We start from the raw sequence: 23,014 nt of genomic DNA on the forward strand, positions 1-23,014 counted from the left end.
GGGTATTCAGTTCGTGCTAATATAATTATGATGTATAATTTACCAGCATGTCATATACTTGAACTATTTTTCTTTTGCTAGTAATGTTTTAGATTACTGCTTAGCCTTGCGAATGAGTGCATTTATAATATGGCCGCCTTCTTTGAATGTTTAGTACACAGCCTGTTATTTTTCGTCCTCTTTTGATGACTATGGTGCCAGAGTCCCACGGTGGGACCAGCGGGGGTGGGGAGGCTCTAGGTAGCTGACTGGAGCTAGTCCGGTGCATGCTGGGAAGTGAGCCAACATGGGGGACATTCAGCTGCTCCTCGCACTCTAATAACATTAACATCAACAATAAATATTAACCTAGTTGTGCGCTTTGGGTCCCCGCTGGCGAACGCCCTGCCTGCAGCCCTGCCCTCCACCCCATCCCGTTTGCACTCTCGAAATGTGACGGCCCAGAGCTCAGAGTTCCCGAATGATGGAGAGGAACTACCCGAGCAGCAGCTTCAGCGACCCTCTAGCCCCCGCTGCGCAGACCGCTGCCTGGGCCTACGAGCGGGCCGGTCTTAAGCCCAGGTGAGGAAACTAGCGATCTGCTTTGGCTCACCCTTCAAGTGTTTATAGCAGTAGTAAGGCATTTCAGATTGTTGTAGTTGTCTCGGTGTTTTATTGGACGTCATAATGATTTAGCAGAGGGCATAACTGGGGGTGACATTCTCCGTGGTCCTTATTTTTGGATGTGGAACCTTAGTGTTGTATACATAGCTGTCGCCGAGCCTGGGTCTCCCATCGCATGATGGGACTTGCAGTTTAGATTTTTCCGATAAGTATTGGCGTACAAATCCTAGCAGGTAAAGCGGAAAGCCAGAATTACTCTTGTTTACGTGGACTACATGGGGCAACTTGGCAGCAATGTATGGGAGAGTACTCCAGTTACTGTTGCGACGGTTCAATAGCAATTGCTTTTCATTGTTTTGGTTTTAATAGTATGTTATGTTGTGCCCAGGTGGCTCTTAGAAGGAACATTTAGTAAATACATATCTGGACTCTTATCTTCCCTCTCTGGACCTGGGGAAATGAAAGCAGCACTGTTCTGTAAGGTTTCTGGGGATGGTAGTTCTAACTCTGCTGCATAGGCATAGCCAGGTAATGAAAACGGATACAAGGTGTATTATGGGAGTTGCAATTTATGAAATAAAGTACCAAAGTCTTGCAAATGGAAAGTAAAGACAAAAATATGAATAGGTATTGTCTGTGGTGGAATTATGGCGATGAATGAGTCCCCAATAATCCACTGTGGTTGCCAATTGGTGTTTCAAGTGGCACAGTCGTGACAGAAGTTCACCCCACACCAGAGGCTTTCATAGTAGCTCGCCCAACGCCTGTGTATAGTCTTTTTGAGAATCTGCCTTTTTGTTACAGATCAGAAAGCACATCACATGGCATTCAGAATGCCACTACCAGCACCACTGTGCCCAGATGTGCCCAGGCTGTGTCAACCCACAACAAAAGTCTAATGTGGCAGTACGTCACATATAACTGACAACCGACTGGCCACTTTTCACTATGGTGCAGAAGATGGGCTCACATTTCAAATGGACTTTCCAGACAAAAATGCACTTTGCCAACTGCAGTTGGGAGGCAAGTTGCCCTTGCACAACTGGAAGACCTCCGTGGCCACCTTTGGGAACTTTACTGCAATGCATAAAATAAGCAGTGTCATATAGCAATTTGCTATAAAATTCTGCAGGTTTGCTAATTAAATTGACACTTGTGTAGCAAAGATAGCTATTTAAGTTACCCTGTTCAATGAAGGCACAGCTCACCCTGCATTCCTCTCTTGCCCTTGGGCCTTTCTCCACCCTATTTTCCTCTATTCACTGTAGTAATTGTCTCCATAACTCTTAATTGCCAAAGGCCTGTGTGAGAGTGTCTTCAAATCATTTTAAGTCCGAAGTAATCAGGACGACATTTTTATTAAGCCAACTATATCCTTTACAGCAAAGACCAGTATGCCTTAACTTTATATTTTTTTAAAGACAGTCATGTAGTTCCATTCCTCAAACAGTGCATAATTGCAGTATTGCTACTGTAAAACACTGCAGTGTTTACATGCTTTGCAGTAAAGTTTAGGTTAGTATATCTAAATCTCACTGTCAACTAGATTTCATTTTATTGGGGAAGATGCATCATATTGACGAGTGAACACTTTTGAAAATGTACATGTTTACACAGCCAAGTACATTTGATGGCAAACCTAGTTCTGTGACCTACTAGTTGCATCCATCTGCAACTGGTACTCAACCAATGAGCTGAACCCATACTCTTGGACATTCGATCTTATAACCCTAATTTATACCAGCTACCCTGAAAGTGAGATGGCCACAAACTACATTTTTCCACCTAGTTTGTCCAGTCCTCTGCCAGCTACACCATCCACTCTTAGTCTTTTACTTTCCTTCCTCTTACATAATGAATGCACAACACTAACTAGATATGTAAGCAAAGTAGTGATCAATAGTTCCATCCAGTCTGTACATCTACAGATTTGCTGCAAAACCATCCTCCAGAGCTCACTTTGCACTACGATTGCCTTGTTGATTACCATTGCCTTGTATAATCGCACAAACATGAGAGAGGTGGCCAAGCTGTTTTCAGAGCCTTTTTTTATCATATATATTTGTGTCAGTTCATGCATCTAACCTTTTACAGACACTCATCCAGGGCATGCAAAGTCTACTCGCACAGTCGAGTAGATTTTATGAAGGGTGAGCACTATTTTTGCAGGGAACGTTTGAAAATTTATTTACTTTGTTAGCAGTAAATGTCAAATACATGTTTCCCTGTGCATGGCTAGCCTCTGGGCGGAAGTAGCGTGCCAAACAAGGTAGGGTTTTGGTGACATGCATCATTTTACAGAAATACCATTTGCATTTTTTGTTATCTAATGCCAATGGTCGAGTACCTTTCTCTTAGGTCGAGCAGGTAAACTTATTTACTAGACCTGCAGGTCTAGCGGAATCGTAACAAATGTGCAAGGTGTGACTCTTTTTCACTGTCTTATTTCAGCTGTACACAAAAAATCTGTATTATTGCTTGTTTTATGTCTTTGACACTGGTGACGTTAAAAATATTAGAATACCATTGTTAATCAAATGGGTTTCTTTGCTAGTCAAGAACATTTTAATGAACAAACTCTGCTAATCAATTTATGAAAACTAATTTATGCCTTGTATAACACACGTAGCAGTGCAATCCATTTACAAGTTTCTGCAGCATAAATTGAGAGCTCTAGATGGTGTATTGTTGACACGTCTCGGTGACATATTTTGTAATATCTATTTTGTGCGCTATAACCCGCTGAGACAAACACCAAGGGGGGGGGGTTGTGGTCCTAATGCGTTCCTGAGTGTGGTTCTCTCTGCTGTACCTCTACCGGACCAACATTGCAAGGGCCCTCTGCCTTGGCAGGTGATGCAGAGGCAACAAAGCTGGGGAGACTGGCTTTCACTCTTTTGTGTATGATTCATTGGTAGTGGGATTGAAAAGTGCCATTGAGTACCTTGGCTTACTTTATGGACAGGTAGAAGTTAGTTGTTTGATATTTTGTGTAGTGCCTGCTGGCATTGTTATGGCTTTATATTATATTGAGTGAGTTCGCTTTTAGACGTCTTGAATAGTTTCATTTGTATCTGTGCACATTTTTGCACCTGGACTCTATCATTTGTTTGTTTTTTCCAACATTATGAATGCCACCAGTTTTTCTGTGTCGTAATCTTCATCTTCAGTGACTTGTGGGGTTTCGTTTTTTGATCTACAAGTGTCTCTACTTTTGCATCCTCGATGCCAAACACTGACTCGCTTGATTTTTCGCATAGTTCAGCAATTCAGTTGGTCGTCAACTATATACTCCTGCAGCATTTGGCTAAATGACATCTTCTTTCACGGGTCTTGCACGGAAATGGGCTGTTCCATCTGAAACCTCTTTTCTTATTTATCAACCTTCTATATACAGAAATTCCTTTCTTTGAGTTTTTTTTTTCCTGTCTTCTGTTTTGGTATGTGTGCATAGCATGCATGACTCATTTTTATTTTAAAAAAATGTTTTTATTGGTTTTTATCATTTTAAAATCACACAAACAGTGCACCCAAACATGGTGCATAACTATTCAAACCCTAACTCCTCCCTTCCCCTCAACCCCAATGAAGTCTCAGCGAAGAGCCATCACGGTCCACTAGTCCACTACTGTTTCTTTTTCTTCCCTGTATTCCTGGGAGCTATCCGTGTCCAATTTGTCAGATCTCAAGCCCGTCAATGATGCAATCAAGTGCTGCCATGCCATCAATGTTCCTGCTTCCTCTTCACCCCCTTTGTATGCTGCCTCTCTCCATACCACTGTTTCAGCCTCCGCCCACTGCAGAAGGTCCCTCTACCAGGTCTTTACATTAGGTCTCGCCTGAGCTTTCCATCCCATGGCTATCCTCCATTTAGCAAAAATATAGGCCAGGTCTTTTTGCTTTCTCACATGCTTAAGTTTACGCGGTCTGGGGAAGCACCCCACCATACATGCCCAGAGTGTCTATTACCAGTACGATCCCTTTGGTTGCCAGCCGATCCGCTATTTCCTTCCAATATCTGGCTATCTCTGGACAAGCCCAGAACATGTGCACCATCTCAGCATTCTCTTTCCACATTTGGGACATCTCTGTATCGCTGCGTTTGCAAACTTGGCAATTTTCTTGGGGGTCATATATGCTCTGTGAGTGATATACAATTGAATTTGTTTTAATCAGGCGTTCCTCGACACCTTTTTGTGGTACCCTTGCACCCTTTCCCATAGGCTGTCACTCATTCTATCCCCGCTTTCTTCCTCCCATTCTCCCCTTCTTTGAACCACCTCTTTTCCCACCCTAGACATCAATAATTCATAGATTCTAGAAACCTTGTGCCCCCCGTCTGACACTGCTTGAAACATTTCCAAGGTCTCATCTGGGTGTTGGGCCAGTTCTACTTCCGACCATGTTTCTTTAAACATGGCTATTAGCCTCACATACGTAATGTACTACCCGCTATGTAAGCCTGTGTCCTCCCTTAGGCTATCGAATTCTATCCTGCAACCATCCTGCCACACATCCCCTACCGTTGCCACCCCTACTGGTTCCCAATATTTCCTTCTGGTGCGTCTCAGTTGGTCGTCTATCCCCCTCAGTGTCACTAGAGGACATGCGGGGAGTACGGTGTCTCGCTTCCCATTTTCCTACAAGTCCTCCGCCAGATTTTCCTTCCCTGGGTCAATATGCCGGCCTCCCCCTTGCCGGTGGCTCCATTGTCCACATCCATTCATTCAGGAAATACGGTTCACATTCCTCCCTCAATAGTCTAGACTCTGCTGTGGTATCTTTAGAGAGCCATCTAGCTACATATTGGAGTTGGCTCGCTAAATAGTATACTTCAAGATTGGGTAGTTTAACACCTGCTCGGTCGTGTGAGTTTTGTAATTTCCACAGGGCCACCCTATTCCTGGTGTTGTGCCAGATGAACTCCCTACAGATCTGTTGGAGTTTATTGCAAAAACGTTTTGGTATAAAGTATGGGATGTTTGCGAAATTGTGCAGCAACCTGGGCAATATGATAATTTTGAGCAACGCTGTCCTCCCCGTCATGTTATGTTATGTTATTTTGCACTTATATAGCGCCTTATATACCATTGGTATGGTCTGAAGGCGCTGGTAGGTTGAACGCCCTTGGGAACCGAAGTTCAGGTCAGTAGAGAGAGAACGGAGAGTCAAAAAGGTGCGTGTGAGCACCGGGTATGTGCTCGTGCGGTACTCGTGTAATAGCTGCTTCTTAGCGGTAGATGTGGTGGTTTAGAGATCAGGAGAATGTGTTCGTTCTGGCAGGATTTATCCGGAACGGATGTGGCTGCGTTAGGCCTGAGGAAAACGCCTGGCTGGGGGTGTGATACCAGCAGTGTTTACATAGAATGATGTGGAGTAAGCGGCGGATGTTGGTATGAGAACAGTTATACCGAATGGTGTCATAGTATCTCTGTGTTCTAGTTGAGTGGTGATGTAAGGAGAGAGTAAGCGTGGTGGTGTGATATGATGGGTTATATGCTCTTTCAATGAGCACACCTCTAAATGCAACTTTCCCAGAGAGGGTACTGGGCGAACTTCTAAATTCAATTTTTCATAGCAAGGCTACTGGGCGAACTTCTAAATACAATTTTCCACAGAAAGGTTTATTGGGCACACTTCTAAATTCAATTTACCAGAGAGGCAATTGGGCAGAGGGCTATTGGGTACACTTCTAAATGCAATTTTCACAGAGCGTCTAGAGGCTACTGGGCGCACTTGTATAATCAATTTTCAAAAGGCTATTGGGAGCAGCTCTAAATTCAATTTTCTCCAGAGGCTATTGGGCACACTTCTAAATGCATTTTTTTACAGAGCGTCTATTGGATGCGCTTCTATAATCAACTTTCACAGAGGGCATTGGGCACACTTCTAAATGCCACTTTCATAGCGAGGCTATTGGGCACATTTCTAAATTCAAATTCTCCACAGACAGGCTACTGGGCGCACTATTAAAATCAGTTTTCCAGAGAGGCTATTGAGGACTTCTAAATTCAATTTACCAGAGAGGCTATTGGGCACACTTCTGAAATCACAGCGAGGTTATTGGGCACACTTCTAAATGCAACTTTCCAGAGTGTCTATTGGGCACACTTCTAAATGCAACTTTCACAGAGGGTCTTGGGCACACTTCTAAATTCGATTTACCAGCGAGGTTGTTGGGCACATTTCTAAATTCACGGAGAGGCTATAGGGCACACTTTCTAAATGCAACTTTCACGTGCTAACAATCACAGTTCCATCTAGATGCGACGCAGGCCAATATTCACAATTCCATCTAAGAGTGGACATGCTAACATTCACAATTCCATCTAAGTGTGGACATGCAAACATTCACAGTTCCATCTAGATGCGACGCAGGCCAATATTCATAATTCCACCTAAGAGTGGACATGCTAACATTCATAATTCCATCTAAGAGTGGACATGCTGATATTCACAATTCCATCTGAGTGTGGACATGCTAACATTCACAGTTCCATCTAGATGCGACACAGGCCAATATTCACAATTCCATCTAAGAGTGGACATGCTAACATTCATAATTCCATCTAAGAGTGGACATGCTGATATTCACAATTCCATCTGAGTGTGGACATGCTAACATTCACAATTCCATCTAGATCCGACGCAGGCCAATATTCACAATTCCATGTAAGAGTGGACATGCTAACATTCACAATTCCATCTAAGAGTGGACATGCTAACATTCACAATTCCATCTAAGAGTGGACATGCTAACATTCACAATTCTATTTTAGAGTGGACATGCTAACATTCACAATTCCATCTAAGAGTGGACATGCTAACATTCACAATTCCATCTAAGAGTGGACATGCTAACATTCACAATTCCATCTAAGAGTGGACATGCTAACATTCACAATTCTATTTTAGAGTGGACATGCTAACATTCACAATTCCATCTAAGAGTGGACATGCTAACATTCACAATTCCATCTAAGAGTGGACATGCTAACATTCACAATTCCATCTAAGTGTGGACATGCTAGTATTATGGCACTCTATGTTATTGGTAGGTAAGATAGAGTGACAGAGGTTTTCTGGAGTAGAGTGATTGCTCTATTCCCCACCCATGCCACACTCACAGTTTTTGTTGGTGTCTGGCTTCCTTGGCGTCCCCTGCGGACACCTGCAGACACATCTTGGAGCCGCCAATGTAGGAGCCGCCCTTGGCCTTCGGGCCCTTAGCCGCAGGGGGCTGCCGGGCAGAGGGCTGCCCTGGGGATTTCGGATTTGTCTGTCAAGTGGCCAATCACGGTGGGGGGTGGGAAAATAACAATCGGAAAGCTGGTCGGGATCAAGGCAGCCTATCAGGGATGGTGGGAGGGAGCGAGGGCGGGCGCAAGGGAGGCAGGAAAGACGTGGGGAAAGATGCGGCCTGCGCTGGGGGGGTATGGATGGGCTGGGGGCTCTAAAGGGGTAACGGGCAGTGGATTCAAGGCCTAAGGAGGCTGGGGGGCTCAGCCACTCACCTGCACGGCCCGGATGGAAGTGGCGTGCAGGTCGAGGTGGGAGCAACACATGGAAATCAAGGCAGCCTATCAGGGATGGTGGGAGGGAGCGAGGGCGGGCGCAAGGGGAGGCAGGAAAGACACGGGGAAAGACGCGGCCTGCGCTGGGGGTTATGGAGGGGCTGGGGTCTCTAAAGGGGTAACAGACAGTGGATTCAAGGCCTAAGGAGGCTGGGGGGCTCAGCCACTCACCTGCACGGCCCAGATGGAAGTGGCGTGCAGGTCGAGGTGGCAGCAACACACGGAAATCAAGGCAGCCTATCAGGGATGGTGGGAGGGAGCGAGGGCGGGCGCAAGGGGAGGCAGGAAAGACACGGGGAAAGACGCAGCCTGCGCTGGGGGTTATGGAGGGGCTGGGGTCTCTAAAGGGGTAACAGACAGTGGATTCAAGGCCTAAGGAGGCTGGGGGGCTCACCCACTCACCTGCACGGCCCGTCATGGTTAGGGGCAGCTTCGACCAGAATGCCATACTGCTTTGGATCCCCTCCACTGCCTTCTCTGTGGTGTTCTTCTGCAACTCTGTGATATACATTTAACCCCAGGTATCTGAATGTATCTACTGCCCAGTCGATCTGTAGCACCGGCAGCGCTTCCCTGGGTATTCCCTTATATCTCCCTAGCGGGAATATCGTGGACTTCCTTGGGTTTACCATTATGCCCGGTAATAGTGCGTAACGGTCTAATACCTCTAATATATATTGTACGTTTTCTTCAGGGTATTTCAGATACAATAACATGTCATCTGCATACAATGATATCAGGTGCTGACCGCTCTTTGTAGTGATGCCCACCTCCCCATATTGGTATCTAAGGTACGCCGCCAGTGGCTCCAGTACTAGAATGAACAGCATCGGGGACCAGGGGCAGCCTTGTCTGGTTTCTCTGTCTAACCTCCACCTTTCCGAGACCACCGCCCCTGTTCGCACTCTCGCTAACGGTGCGCTTTACAAAAGCTTCACCCACTGCAGATAACACTGGTCTCATCCCGAACTTTTTTAAAACCGCTAGTAGCCAGGGCCGCTTGACTGAGTCAAATGCCTTAACTGTATCCAGCGAGACTATTGCCAGTTCTTGGGAGCTTCCCTCGGTCTGATCTATAATGTGATGTAATCTCCTGAGATTATCAGATATGCTCCACAGGGGGACGTAACCTGTTTGGTCGTGGTGTATTAGGGTGCTGATCAGTGGCTTCAATCTGTTTGCCATTACCGCTGTGAGAATCTTACTGTCCTGATTTAACATTGACAGCGGTCTGTAAGACCCGCAGTCAGTGTCTATTTTACCCGGTTTGAGTAGCGGGATAATGATTGCTTCCCTCATAGTCTCCGGGAGCGTGCCCCGTTCTAATGCTTCGTTGAGCATGGCCAGCAGTGGTGGGAGCAGTTCTACTATGTAGGTCTTGTATAATTCGCTTGGGAGGCCATCGGCCCCCGGTTCCTTATTAGTGGGGAGGTTACGGATTACATGCTCCAATTCCAGTGGTGCCTCAAGCCTCTCCCTCTCCTCTGCTTGAAGCCTAGGCAGGATAATGTCCTCCAGCACCTCATTTACGTCCATTTCCTCTGCCTCTACTTTCTCGGCATATAGTTCCTTATAATATCTTTGAAAACATTTGTTCACCCCTTCCTGTGTCTCTACCAGTATGCCCTCCCCACTACGCATCTCTCAGATCACTTGCTTTGGGGGTCTCACTCTCACACTTGGGGGGGGGGGGGGGAGGGGTTCCCACTCTTACACAGCCAGGCTAGTAATCGGCGTGGTTTAGCTCCTTCCGCATGTTGCCTCTCTATGTATTTCCTGTAATTGAGGTTGCATAATCTCTCCCAGTGTACTTTACATTTCTCTGTTAATTGTCTAATCGCATCCGCCTTTTCCGTGGTGTTTAGTTTCTCTTGCATTTTATCTTCAATTTCATTTTCTGTAGTTTGTAGGTCTGTCATACCTTTTAATAACCCATTAGACTGTGCTATTGCTTTCCCTCTTATTACCACCTTAACACCTCCCAGAGTGTGCCGGCCGACGCCACACTTCCATTATTTAGTTCAAAGTACTCTTGTATGGCGACCCTCAGGTCTTCCCTGAACATGGTGTCCTTGAGAGCTTCAGCTCGAAGTCTCCAGGTCGGTATTCTGGGCGCGGGCGGCGAAACCTGCCACGTCACCACAAGAGGAGTGTGATTTGATAGGATTGCCGACTTGTACTCTGCATGCTTAATCTGCTCTAACATGGTATTAGACACTAGTATATAGTCCATCCTGGTGTATAAATCCTGTGGGGCTGCATATCGTGAGTATCCCCTACGGGCGGGGTGAAGCTTCCTCCATATCTCCGTGAGTTGGACACTTCTTATAAGTGTGGACAGGGTTTTTGCTGCCAGGCCTGGTCAATTTGTCATCTGATCTATCTTGGGGTCTAAGGTACAATTTAAAGTCCCCCCTACTATGGCCTCTCCTTCCATATATGAGCTAATAGTGGCATACAGGTTCCTGAGATACCGTGCTGTGTCGTTGTTTGGGGCATAGATGTTAATCAGATTAACCATTTTATTGCCTACCATCCCTTTTACCAACACCATTCTACCATCTTCCCTCACCACCTGTTGCAGCAATTTAAACGGGATATGAGGACGCCCCTGGCATATACCGAGTATGTGGCTCCTATTGTGGTCCCTTTCCATTTTCTCTTAATCACTTCTAGTTTCTCTTTGACTAAGTGCGTTTCCTGTAGCAGCGCTATCTTTTGCCGTTGTAAGTACATCATAACTTTATTGCTCTTGATATAGGTGTTTAACCCCCTGACATTCCAGGTCACAATTCTAAAATCGCCGATCTCAGCTGTATCCTACTCCGCCTGCCCTTTTTCCCCATCCTCTTTCCTCTTCCTATACAAGATTAACTGCGCTTGTGGACAAACCATGATGTGCTCCTGTTTCCTCTTCATTATCTCCCCCCTTACCCTTTTCCCTCCACCCAACCAAACTTCCAGTGCTTCCCCCCCAACCCCCCCAACTGTTGCACAGCTCCATCCCTGGATCTCAGGCTCCCCTGCTTCTCGACCTCCACCTTGCTGCTGCAGGTGAGGGTCGCTGCAGGTGGATATTACACTACAATATCCTACCTAAACTACTCTATTGGGGTAGAGCTGCGGACTATGTTGCTGCCCCCTCGATTAATCTCCAGTGCACCCGCAGTGGCCATCATTTCCCAACAACCCCTCTTTTCCAGCCCCTTATCTTAATCGAGGGATAAAACGGCGGTTCACTTATCGTCTTATCGTTCTCCTCCGATGCGCGGTCTGCTGCTTCATCTGCAAAGTTCTTTCCATCGAACCATTTGGTCGCTTCTTCCGGGGTCTCAAAGAAGAGTACTTTGCCGCCATGTTGGACCCTGAGTCTTGCTGGATAGAGCAGCCTGTACTTCAGGTTGGAGTCTCGCAGCCGTCTCTTAACCGATATGTACCAGGAATGTGTAATCTGGGTATGCTGTGATGGTCGCCAACGCTCTAGAGATTGTTCCACCCTTCCTGAAGTATTCCAGAATCTTTTCTGTCTCTATAACACAGTATCTTGGCTATGATCGAGGCGGGGCTCCGGGTGGTGGTTTCCTTGTCTGGGCCCTATGTGCCCTTTCCACTGCAAATCCATGCGATAGCGTGCCCGAGCCTATCTCTTGTAGTATCATGGCCTTGATGTACTCGGTGGGGTCAGGGTTCTCCTCACCTTCAGGTAGTCCCACAATACGTATGTTGTTCCTTCTCACCCTCCCTTCCGCTTCATCAACCCTGTTTTCTAGATTGTCCACCTTCTGTTGCAGAATATGTATCTCCCTTCTATTTTCTTTGCTGGTTTCTGTAGTGACTTTCATCTCTCTTTCCAGCGAGCCAGTTCGTTCAGCTAAAGCCCTGACCTCTTGTGTCAACAGAATGACATCCACACTAACCGCATCTATTTTGGCTTCCAAGGAATTTTGCACTTCGTCCAGTTTGGTCTCCCAGGCAGCTTTCAGTGCCGCAATGGCCTCCAGGATTCTCTGATCTTCTCTCGGCGCCTCGTCTCTCCCTGGTGGGGTGCGCCCGCGGGGGCTGGCTCCTTCTCCAGTTGGACTTGGTTTGGCGAATATGTCCAGCGATGACTGTTTTACTTTGGATTTGGCCCCTTTGGCCGGCATCTTGAGCATGTGGGTTGCCTTAGTGTCAGGCTTTGTCTGCAAACTTCTGCCCGGGCCTTCCCTGTCACTGTTAGTTCAGCCTTCACTGCCTTCTACCTTTTATTACGGGTCTTCTGTTAATCAGGCTTTTATTGTGGTTGGTGTGAGGCACCTCCCCTCAGGAGGTTTGAAGCGTGTCTAGTGCCCCCAATTGTTTATCTGTTGGTGGGTTCCCTCTATTGAGACTCAGCACTTCCCTGAATCCACTCTGCTTCCCCATTTACTTTTGAGTCCACCACTGTATATGGGATCACTCAGATCTTGTTTTCTCCCATACATACTGCTGCATGTGGCATCCGGGCCCCAGGGTCCATTCTGGGTGTGCATGTTGGTGGTGCGGGGGGGGGCTCTGCTGTGCGGCAGCTCTTACTGGTGCTACTTTATTGTCTCTCCCCCCCCCCCCCTAGGGCACAGCTGTAGCTCGCTCCCTCACTTACGGCGCTGCCCTTTTGTCCGCATCGGTGTCCGTTGTCCTGCGCGTCTCCAGTGCAGGCGTGTCCCAGCAGGTCCTTCTAGCTGGATGGTGGTCGTGGGCGAGCACGGGGACCGGCACCACCTTTTCAGGCAGTTCCAGCCTGTCTCCTGCACGTACCTGCAAGTCCATGTGATTCAGCCCGACTTAATGAAGGAATGCTTTTGACGTGTCCTTGCCCACTTGTGCCTAGACAGTGTTTTTTCTCTCACTTTATGGGATAAATACTTCCATGGGCCACTTGTACATTTTGTTTGAACCCTGTCTTCCAGAGTACAGATGGGTCTCCCTGTGTGGACAAAAACACGAATAGTGTATCCCCTTGTAATGTGCTTGTGTGGTCACCTGTATGTTGGTCCTGAAGTTTGTCAATGCACCTAGAAACCTTGAACATTATTATCCTTTATTTTATTTTTTACATGTCCTTTTTCATTATGGTTTCAGGCCTTCATTTTATTGTCTTCACTTATGTTTGCTTACTTGTTGAAGATCACCGCTCCTTTAATTACTTATGTGGTTGGCCTTTTTAGTTAATGGGTCTTGTACCATGCACTGTTGCTACTTGCGTGGTCCCTTGGCACTCTGGCGGATCTGCAGTGAAAGGAGGGTTGGAGGGGTTGTTAGTGGGATTGAGAGGGCGAAGAGCAAGAGAGCTTTTATGTGCTGTTAGCAGCTTCAGTTTGGACGAACCGGTCACTGAGCGTTTGTGCATTTTCAGTTGGTATTCCTCATGTGGTGCTGAGGTATGATGGTGCATGCTTTGGTTTCGTGTTGGGTTAGGTGCTGTGAACTGTGCGGTAGAGGCATGGTTGTGTTTAGCTCAGGGTGTGAGGGTATGCATGCAGAGAGTTTTTTGTGCAGTTAGTAGCAAGACTTTTCCTACTCCAGCGATCCAAGAGCGACATACTTCTCATCCCCAACAATCCATCTAAGTGAGACACATTTCCTACCCCCAACAATCCATTTATCTGTGATACATTTCCTGCCCCAACTATTCCTCTCGGAGCAGAACCCAACACGATCCAAGTTACACAATGCCTGTTTCAGAGTGCACAAAGAAGCAGAAGGCTAGCCCACAAGTGCAAAATATCATTAATTTACACAATTAGGCCACATGCAAGAAATGGCTAACCTATACAAGTGGGATAAGTGCAGGTAAGTATATGATATTCCGTAATAAGAGTGGTGGGGTTTTACTGGAGTACAGTAGTTGTGCTCCCACGTAACCTTTTCTGCCGCTTGAGGTTGTCAGCGGCGGTTGTCCATGGGCTCGATCTGATGCCACCTGTGAGTCATAACTGTTAGAGAACACATCCCTCTCCCACTTGGCCTTAATTACCAGATCCTCCATTGGTCTCTCCTCCTGCAATGATTTATATAAACGAGAAATCCTCTCTTTCCCCCCACAACAGTACTGTACTTATCACCGGACCTATCTCTGGCTCCTCCGGTTTACAACCCCACACACTGCTTCCTGACCACTTTAGCACAAGTGAAAAAAAATAATAATAAATGTTGAAATTCCCCAAAAGAATCCCCCACTGTTCTGCATTGCTTTTTCCCATAAGGTTGCCAAACCCACTTCTGTCATTGCTGTCAATATGTTTGCAGCAGACACTATTGGTAGGTCCACCCTATATTATCACCGGACCTATCTCTGGCTCCTCCGGTTTACAACCCCACACACTGCTTCCTGACCACTTTAGCACAAGTGAAAAAAAATAATAATAAATGTTGAAATTCCCCAAAAGAATCCCCCACTGTTCTGCATTGCTTTTTCCCATAAGGTTGCCAAACCCACTTCTGTCATTGCTGTCAATATGTTTGCAGCAGACACTATTGGTAGGTCCACCCTATATAAACCTTAAATATAACTGACAATTTTCCCCATAACATAAAATATATTTGTACTACCCCTCTGTCTTTACCATGGGAACCCACAATAATTACATTTCCTCTAAATCTCGGGAGAGTTCCCAACGGGCTCGACATTTCTCCTGCGGGGAGTCATCCCAGCCAGCCACAAACTGCAATTAAGCAGGTAACTCGAACTCTAGGAGACTCAACCCCCCCCTTCCCAATATGTCCGATGTAACGTCGTCATGGCCACTCGGCGACTGCGTGTGCGCCACAGTTATTAACACGTTTGCATTTAACATCCTGAAAAAGAATTAAGGTATGTTCATAAAGTACAATAACGACTTCCATAAATTCACTGTATTTTTGATTGCTCTTCCTGTATTACATACAAATATCTCCTCCAACTCATGGAAAATCTGGATACCCAAATATTGAAACAATTCCACTTCCCATTCTACACCCCAATCTCGAAAAGCATTCCTATTTCAGTTCCGTAGACCTGCCAAGGGAAAACAAGTCTGATCTTTTTTTTCCCCTTATTAATTAAAAATCCTGATTATTTCCTAAAATCTCAATTATAATCGAGATTTTCTCCAATGGATTACTCTCATTAAGTAAAACATCTGCATATAAGGATGTATTGTGTACAATCCTCCCTTCCTGTATGCCAGTCTCCTGAATATATTTCCTAAAATAACCGGCCAGTGGTTCCAAAGCCATTGCATACGAGATCGGACAGAGACCAGGCAACCCTGCTTTGCACCACTCTCCAAAATCCACCTTTGAGACCCAATTCCCTGGTCTTACCCTTGCCTTTGAAAGTGAACCCCAACTTACAGGAGCACCCCTTAAATATTTTGGGGTACCCCCTGATCACGTGCAAACCAGAGTAAATGCACCCCTCTAGGGAATTAAGGTCATGAGTCTATCTTGCAAGAGATAACAGACTTTAATCCTTACAAAAATGAGGATTGGGGGGGAAATGGCAGAGGACGCTTCCATTCCGACCAGTATTCTGGCTCCCAGGTCCTGAAGACTGGTGCTGGTCCTGGAGCTTAAATACTCTTGACTTGGTTATTGGATACTGGCAGAGCTCATCCAAAACTGTTCTTCCTTAAAAGGGATGCTGCAGTTCTTCTTTCTGGCATGGCTGGGTTCCGTTTGGGACAAGCTACATAACATTATGCTGCCTATGCAGGAATACATTGTGCTTTACTTAGCATCATTTGCTATGTTATAAACAATCATACATAAACACATCTTCCCGCCATTCTCTCAACACTTCAACCAATAAAATTATATTTGATCTGGTCCAGTAATTCTCCAAAAAAAACTTGTTTTCCTAATACTCTGTATGTCTTGCATTGAAACCTTTTTAGTCTCCATTGTCTTGTGAGGGACGGGAACAGCTGCTGAGTTACCTCGTGCTTTCTGCTAGAGCTAGCCGGACCCCACAGAATGCATGTAGTTTATTTTTAGCACAGGGTGCATTCACTGTGTGCTTTAAGCAAAGCTATTTTATTTATTCACAATTTTAGAGCGCGCCGCAGCCCGAAAGCATTGTGGCACTTGTTACATTGAGTGATGCAAAGCTTAGTTACATGGAAAAAGCAGTCAGTCATACATATTGTGCTAACCTATCCTTTAACAGTTGTACTCATATATTTAGCTAAATAATTATTTGTGCCTTATATTTAATACTCTTTTCATTTAGCGGCTGGCCATGCCTGTATGTGATATTTGCATGAAAAAAGCTTTCTCAGTGCTATAGTGCTTAGAGAAGTCTTGCCTCATTGTAGCACTTAAGGGGTGCAGGAAGGTGCTAGCCAAAGTGCTAGCCTCTCCCCAACACTATTGGGTTTTTATACAGCAATCCAAGCCATCTTGGCATACCAGGTCCCAGAACCAATGCTTCCAGAACCTTAAAAGCCACGTCCATTCTAAGGAATCACACTGTTGGGGAGAATGTGAGTTTCTGTGCTAATTCCCTTTAACCTGAGACCCCCAACACTTTTGCTGGACTGTGGACTTTTTTGATTTTAAACTCCTGAGTGTTACTTTTGGCCACTGACCCATTCATTTTCTCTGATTGTGATTTTTATTGTTACTGTTTTATGGAGTCTGGTAAACTCCATATGCTTAATACAAGCATCTGCTTTTTTTCTTTGTGACACCCAGCACCCTATGTGCAGTGTCAGTCCCTCAGACTTTTCTTTATGATTTAAATAGTTTCTTGTGAGCACTACAGTTGCCAAGAATAGTAAGTTAACTTTATCTCACCTACCTTTTTCTTTTGTGGGTCCAGCACATACCACCTTATGTGGGGTGCTGGGGTGTTAAATTGTAACTCCATCTCCCACTCCTTGACTAACTTAAATGGCTGTTGGCAGTGGGTACTTTGTACTACCTTTTGTGCAGGTTACTAGCAGGCGGATAGCTCTGCTGCAGTACAGCACCCATGGGTGACCCATTTTCCCAAAATGGCCCCTGTCGTCTTTTTTTTGCCATTTTTCATCTCTGTTTCTTCCGGGCTTTTCTTCTGAGTAGATCCGAGTCCTTTGTGAGTTTTGCCTTTGGCAGGCTTCAGCCCTAAAGCCTGCCCAGGCTTCGGTGTGTCTGGGAAGGCAGGAAGTGATGGAGGTGCCCAAAACGTCACTGTCCTTTTGTCTCTAGGTATGCCTGGCTGAAACCAGTCCTGACTGGGCCAACCCCCAGGTGATTATTCATTTTATTTACATTTTTTATTTTGATATTTGTAAAGCTCTGAGTGTGAGTGAATGGGTTCCAACATAAAAGGCGAGGCTTTTGGGACCACATGCAGTGTCAACCACTGGAATAAGTAATCCAAAGCAGAAGACGAGCATATACGTCAGCAGCACCTTCCAGGACCTCAAAAGCACTGGTGAAGCCTTGCAGCTGTGATGACCTTGTTTTCACATCGACCAGGAAGACCTGCCAAGGGCGATTTCCTCCCTTGGGCTGGTGGGACCGACAAGCCTCAAGACCTTCATTTTGGGCCATCACCCGACTTGCTGTGACTTTCCTAGGCTGCAGAATCCCGATACCTGGGTTACTTGGACCATTATTGAGTGCATTCTCTTCCGAAGATTGAACTTGGCTGAAACTGAGGCAGGATTTCTTCACCAAATGTCCCTTCATCAGTGTTCAGGAAAGAGTAATGGAAGATAACCCAACTGGCAACTTTCGTTTCTTCTTGGCACTAAGAAAAAGGCACAAAACCCACAAAGAGCCGCTGGAGTGAGCTGAATCCATTGCTGCCAACCCCTTCTCCCGAGCTCTGCCACAGAAGCCTACCAGAGGTCCCTCCTCCCCCTTTTGTCACCATGACCAAGGAGCAGGAATCTGGGTCTGCAACGTTGTACCTAGAAGGAAGCCAGCTACAATTTCTTCATCACTTTCAAGGTACTGTGGGCCTTGAGGTGTGTTTACCTACTGCCATTTCTGGTGCTTTCTGGCTTGGAAAGAGCTGTTTTATTCAATTGAGAGGTGACCTCAACTCTTCTGTGCAGGCCTTACAGTCTGTCCACTATCAAGTCGGCTCTCCTTGAGATCCTGTGTTTCTTCAAGAACCATTGACTGGTGAACAACTTTTCCTCTGAAGATCTTCATCGGAACTGAAACGTCCCATTTGACTTTGGCTGTCCTTGTTTCCCAAAGAAACATCTTCTGATTCTATTGTCGTTGGCAATGCTGGTTCCCCCGTAAGTTTTAATTGTGAACACTTTTATTGCTAGGAAACAGACTGCTTATATCCCTCTGGAAGAGTGCAATTGTTATTAACAGTTGCTAGCTGTGTTCTGCATAATTTTGAAACTTTCCCTCCTATCTCAGTTTTGTTAAAGGTGGTACATAGAAGTGCTGATACTGACCTTAATTGACGTTGCTCCTGTGTGCTGCATATGTAAAGCATAGAAAAAGTATATAAATTGATTCCATTTCAAATTGAATGTTATTGTTAGCTGTTGCATTTTATATTTGCTTGTGAGCTTTGTGTGTGTATATATATTTTTACCTGTGAGTGGATACCTGTGTGAACTGATTTAATTGTACTGCTCTACAGCTCACAGAACACGCCCCCCCCCCAAGATAAACCTGGCTGCTCAGCCACTCTACCGACACTTGTGTAGTACAGGCCTATATTAAGAGTTGGGTCCCTAATACTAAGAGGTAAGTCTTATGATTTCCCACTGCAGTTGGACTTCAGAAAAAACGTACCTAACACCTTAACCGCGTCTAGTGAAGCCAACGCCAAGTCATCTTGCGTCTGTTGCACCTGGTCCACAACCTGATCTAAATGATGTAAATTCATCGCCCCCCACCCACCTCAAAACCGCATGGGTCCGGATGCCCCAATCCCGGCACCACTGTGGACAGTCTCATTGCCAGAACCTTCCATAGAATTTTCGCGTCTCCATTTAGCAATGAGATGGGCTGATATGAATCACACTAATTTCAATCTTTTGTACCCTGGAAGATAACTGTGATCAATGCTTCTCACATCGTCTCTGGATGAGTCCCTTTCTCAAAAGCCTGATCATAAACTCTTTAATGAGGTACCAGGAGCTCTGAGAGCATAAGATAAGATTCTTTCTGCTGAAGTCGTTTCATTATTTCCATTATTAGTTTACATTGTGCGAGCATCCATCTCACATGCAGGGATATGACACCCAGCTCCAGTCTTGGGGCACCCAGAGATAGATAGATATATTTTTATTAAACTTTATTTTTCAGCGCAGTGCAAGACCTACATCTTCAACATTCTAGCATATACATCAGCCAGGGGCTTCAGAGCCCGCACATGTAGATATGTTTCAAGTCCCTCAATTAATTACATTTACGTGTACTTGTTTGTTTGTCACTATACAATTCTATGACAAGACTGGAGGCGAGCATTATGCTTAACTTCTTTAATTACTGCTAACCACAGCTTTTAAAATCTGTCTTTTGTTTCAATGTATTGTTTTTAATTTTTATAACTCGTATAAACAGAAAAAATGAAACATCCTAGCCTTAACACGGCTAAACTACATCCCCCCCCATGAGGCTCTTCAATATGGTAGTCCAATAGCCTCTCTCACTGTCCAATCAGGCAATCCCTTCTACTATAAGTAACTGCCTCTCTGGGTCCCTTCCTCTTCTTTTTTGCTGCACCACAGATAAGTGACATCAATTCTAGCAGTACCTTGCTATGCTGTGTTTTTATGATACTTAATTGTCGCAACGTTAAGTTTATATATTTGTAAAGCGCGCGCATACCATTAGCGCAAACGTATTAGCATTCGAGTTCGAAACGCACGCGTTAATTTTGCGGACAAGTTAGACTTTCAGGACGGCTGACTGCCGAGTCCGCGAGTTATCTCACTCGCTCTAGGGCTCGGCCAGTCAGCCGCAAACGAACACAGACGGAAATAAAGAGTATCGTGGGCAACGCGTAGTATGCGGTAAACCCCACTCCCTTTAAAAACAAGGGAAGCGCGCGCATGCGCATTACTGTATTCCTCTCACAGAATTTTGTTCTTGCACGGAGAAAGTCAATGGCAATTCTACGCTCCTGTTCTTCGCTCCCGAACGTGCGAAACTCGTTAATTTGTTTGCGCACATCAGAGGCATTCAAGGCAAAGAGAAAAATTAAATAAAAAAAAAAGAAAACGAAAATATCTTTTTTTTGTTGCCAGCAACAAAAGCGGAGCTACAGTTCTCAACCTGATAGCCATCCTCTGTGAGGCACACACAATACCATGGCGTACAGCATGGATAACGAGGCTTGGAGTGAAGGGAATGACAGAGAACCAGAGCAAGAGGTGGAATACATAGGAGAAAATATAGACCTCTCCTACAGCTTCAAGAAAGTGCTAGGCGACTCATTGGTTCAAGCCGTAGCACTAGGAGTCAAGCCTCTACAAGACAGGTTATTGGTCCTGGAAGAAATACTGGGCAAGAAAGCTGGCACGCTCGACGACCCCGGTGAGGAAACCTCGAGACAAATTGAGAAGGGGAAGAAAGTGGCCCGGAAGAGGAAACGCTCTTCTACTCCCCCGGGCTCAGATACAGGGAAGGATAAGTCCCTAGAGGTGGCTGATGCTTTCAATAGGCTGAAAAGCGCCTTTCTTATTAAGACAGCCGTGCCCAACCTCGTACCCCCTTCCCCAGGGGCGACAAATCTAGGGGATACCTTACCGTCCTCAGAGCATTCGGACCAGGAAAGGGGAGAGGATGATGATCAGAGCATAAGCTAAGTGAGCGTAGTCTCGCAGAAAAGTACAAGCATGCCTAAAGCCAGCGGTGTGGAGGCCCCTCTGGATGAAGAAGACATGCCAGACATGTTTAAACCTGACACAATAAGGCACCCCAGATCAACGGACTGGACCCAATCACCAAGAGTAGCCCTGTACCATCACCAAGAGTAGCCCTGTATATGTCCCAGAAAATGAGAAAACCTATGGAGAAAAACATTAGATTCAGACTTGAAGCCGAGTGTCCTAGATCAGAGCTGACAGGGAAAGTAGCAGAGACTCCCAAGCTCGACGCAAAAATGCTAACCTTCATAACAAAGGCAGGAAAGGACACCAGAAAAGGCATGGATAGGGCATGGAATACGTGCCAGTATAAACTGTTATACCTAGCTGGACCCATAGCGAAGATAATGGATTTAGCCGAGAGCGCTAAAGACACTGGGGAGCCAGTCGACCCTCTTCTATTAGCAGGATGGGCGCAAAGAGCAGTCTGCATGCTGGGCAACGCAAACTGCGCAATATCTTCAGAGCGACGCAGATCGGCTTTACTGAAGATTGATAACAAACTAGGAGACCTGGCGTCTTACGAAGCCGGGGAAAGCGCCCAAGGGCTCTTGTTCTGTGACACTTTTGTGAAAGAAATTAACAGATTTGTCGGAACATACACAGCGCTGGAGAAGGCGCAAGCCTCCATTAGGAAGGTATTCCCGAGGAGAGTTTTTTTCAGGGGCCGGTCAATATAGAGGCCGCTCGACCGGCCGATTCAATAACAGAAGAGCACAAGGCCCCAGAGCCCAGTATTGGGAGACCCGACAACAAGACGCCTTTTTCCCGAACAGAGGACGAGGTTCTCGGGGACGCAGATATTACCGACACCAGAACAATAACTCGGGTGAGAGAACGCACCGCAACCTATCCTCCTGTGGGGGGCAGGACATTGCTTTTTTTTTGCACAACTGGCGCGATCTATCGTCAGATGCACGGGTTATTCAGACCGTACAAGGCTTCATTCTAGAATTCCTAGGTCATCCGGTGCAAGATCGCCCCCTCACAGAATTCAAATGACACAGGCCGAAGAAGATTTACTAGACGCAGAGATCCAGGATCTTGCGTGGAAGAACGTGATAGAGAGGGCTACAGGGAGCGGCCAATCCTTCCTGAGCAATATGTTCCTAGTCCGTCGCAAGGACTAAGTTCGTCCAGTAATCAATCTGAAAGAACTCAACAGCTGGTTAGTGTACAAGCACTTCAAGATGGAGAGAATCCATCTGCTAGGAGACTTACTCAGAAAGGGGGACTGGCTCGCGCGCCTAGATCTGAAAGACGCTTACCTCACAGTTCCGATAGCTCCCCACTGTCGACCCTTTCTAAGATTCAGGTGGAGAGACGAACTCTGGCAGTTCAGATGCCTACCGTTCGGTCTAACGTCAGCACCATCGGCGTTCACCAAGCTTATGAGGCCCATCGCGACAGCACTTCGGGAACAAGGGTGTCGGATGATTGTCTACCTGGACGACATCCTATTTATGACCGAAAACAAAGATCGCTTACAGAAGCAGATTCAATGGGCGATAGAGCTAATTTCCAGCCTAGGATTCCTAGTGAACAAAGACAAATCAGAGCTTACGCCGACCAAGCGGTTAGAGTTCTTGGGTTTCGCTATAGATACAAAGAAGGCTACCTTGGAGTTACCAACTCACAAGATGAGAGCTATCAAAGATCTGAGAACAGCACTCAAGAAACCGCTGATCTCTCTTCGTTATTTAGCCAGGATAGTAGGTTTTTTAGCAGCATCCATACAAGCAATATTTCCCGACCCGTTACATTATCGAGCTCTTCAGAGGCTGAAGATCAAGTACCGAAGGAAAGGCTGGAGATACCATCGACTAGTTCCCCTAGATGAAGAAAGCAGATCAGAACTCACCTGGTGGCTCCACAATATGGAAGCCTGGAACGGCCGCGCCATCTTCGGAGACATACCAGGGTTAGTTATAGAGTCAGACGCCAGCAGGTCCGGCTGGGGAGCGCGATGCGGCGACATAGAAACAGGTGGGAAATGGTCAAAAG

At 46.0% G+C, this 23,014-nt stretch overlaps 1 protein-coding gene across 3 annotated transcripts in view; it reads left to right on the forward strand.

Moving 5' to 3' along the window:
* Nucleotides 1-212: 212 nt before the first annotated feature.
* Nucleotides 213-23,014, forward strand: part of QSER1 (glutamine and serine rich 1) — a 1,726,564-nt gene continuing 1,703,762 nt past the window's right edge. Inside the window, exon 1 of one of the 3 annotated variants that reach the window (XM_069623572.1) lies at nt 213-561. In XM_069623572.1, the coding sequence (XP_069479673.1) occupies nt 461-561 (101 nt within the window). In that variant the 5' untranslated portion in view covers nt 213-460. The remainder of the gene's footprint in view (nt 562-23,014) is intronic. The other 2 variants (XM_069623573.1, XM_069623574.1) reach the window with 2 other exon arrangements.

This window comes from Ambystoma mexicanum, chromosome 11 (genome assembly GCF_040938575.1).
Source record: "Ambystoma mexicanum isolate Mex_15411 chromosome 11, UKY_AmexF1_1, whole genome shotgun sequence".
NCBI classification, from domain to species: domain Eukaryota; kingdom Metazoa; phylum Chordata; class Amphibia; order Caudata; family Ambystomatidae; genus Ambystoma; species Ambystoma mexicanum.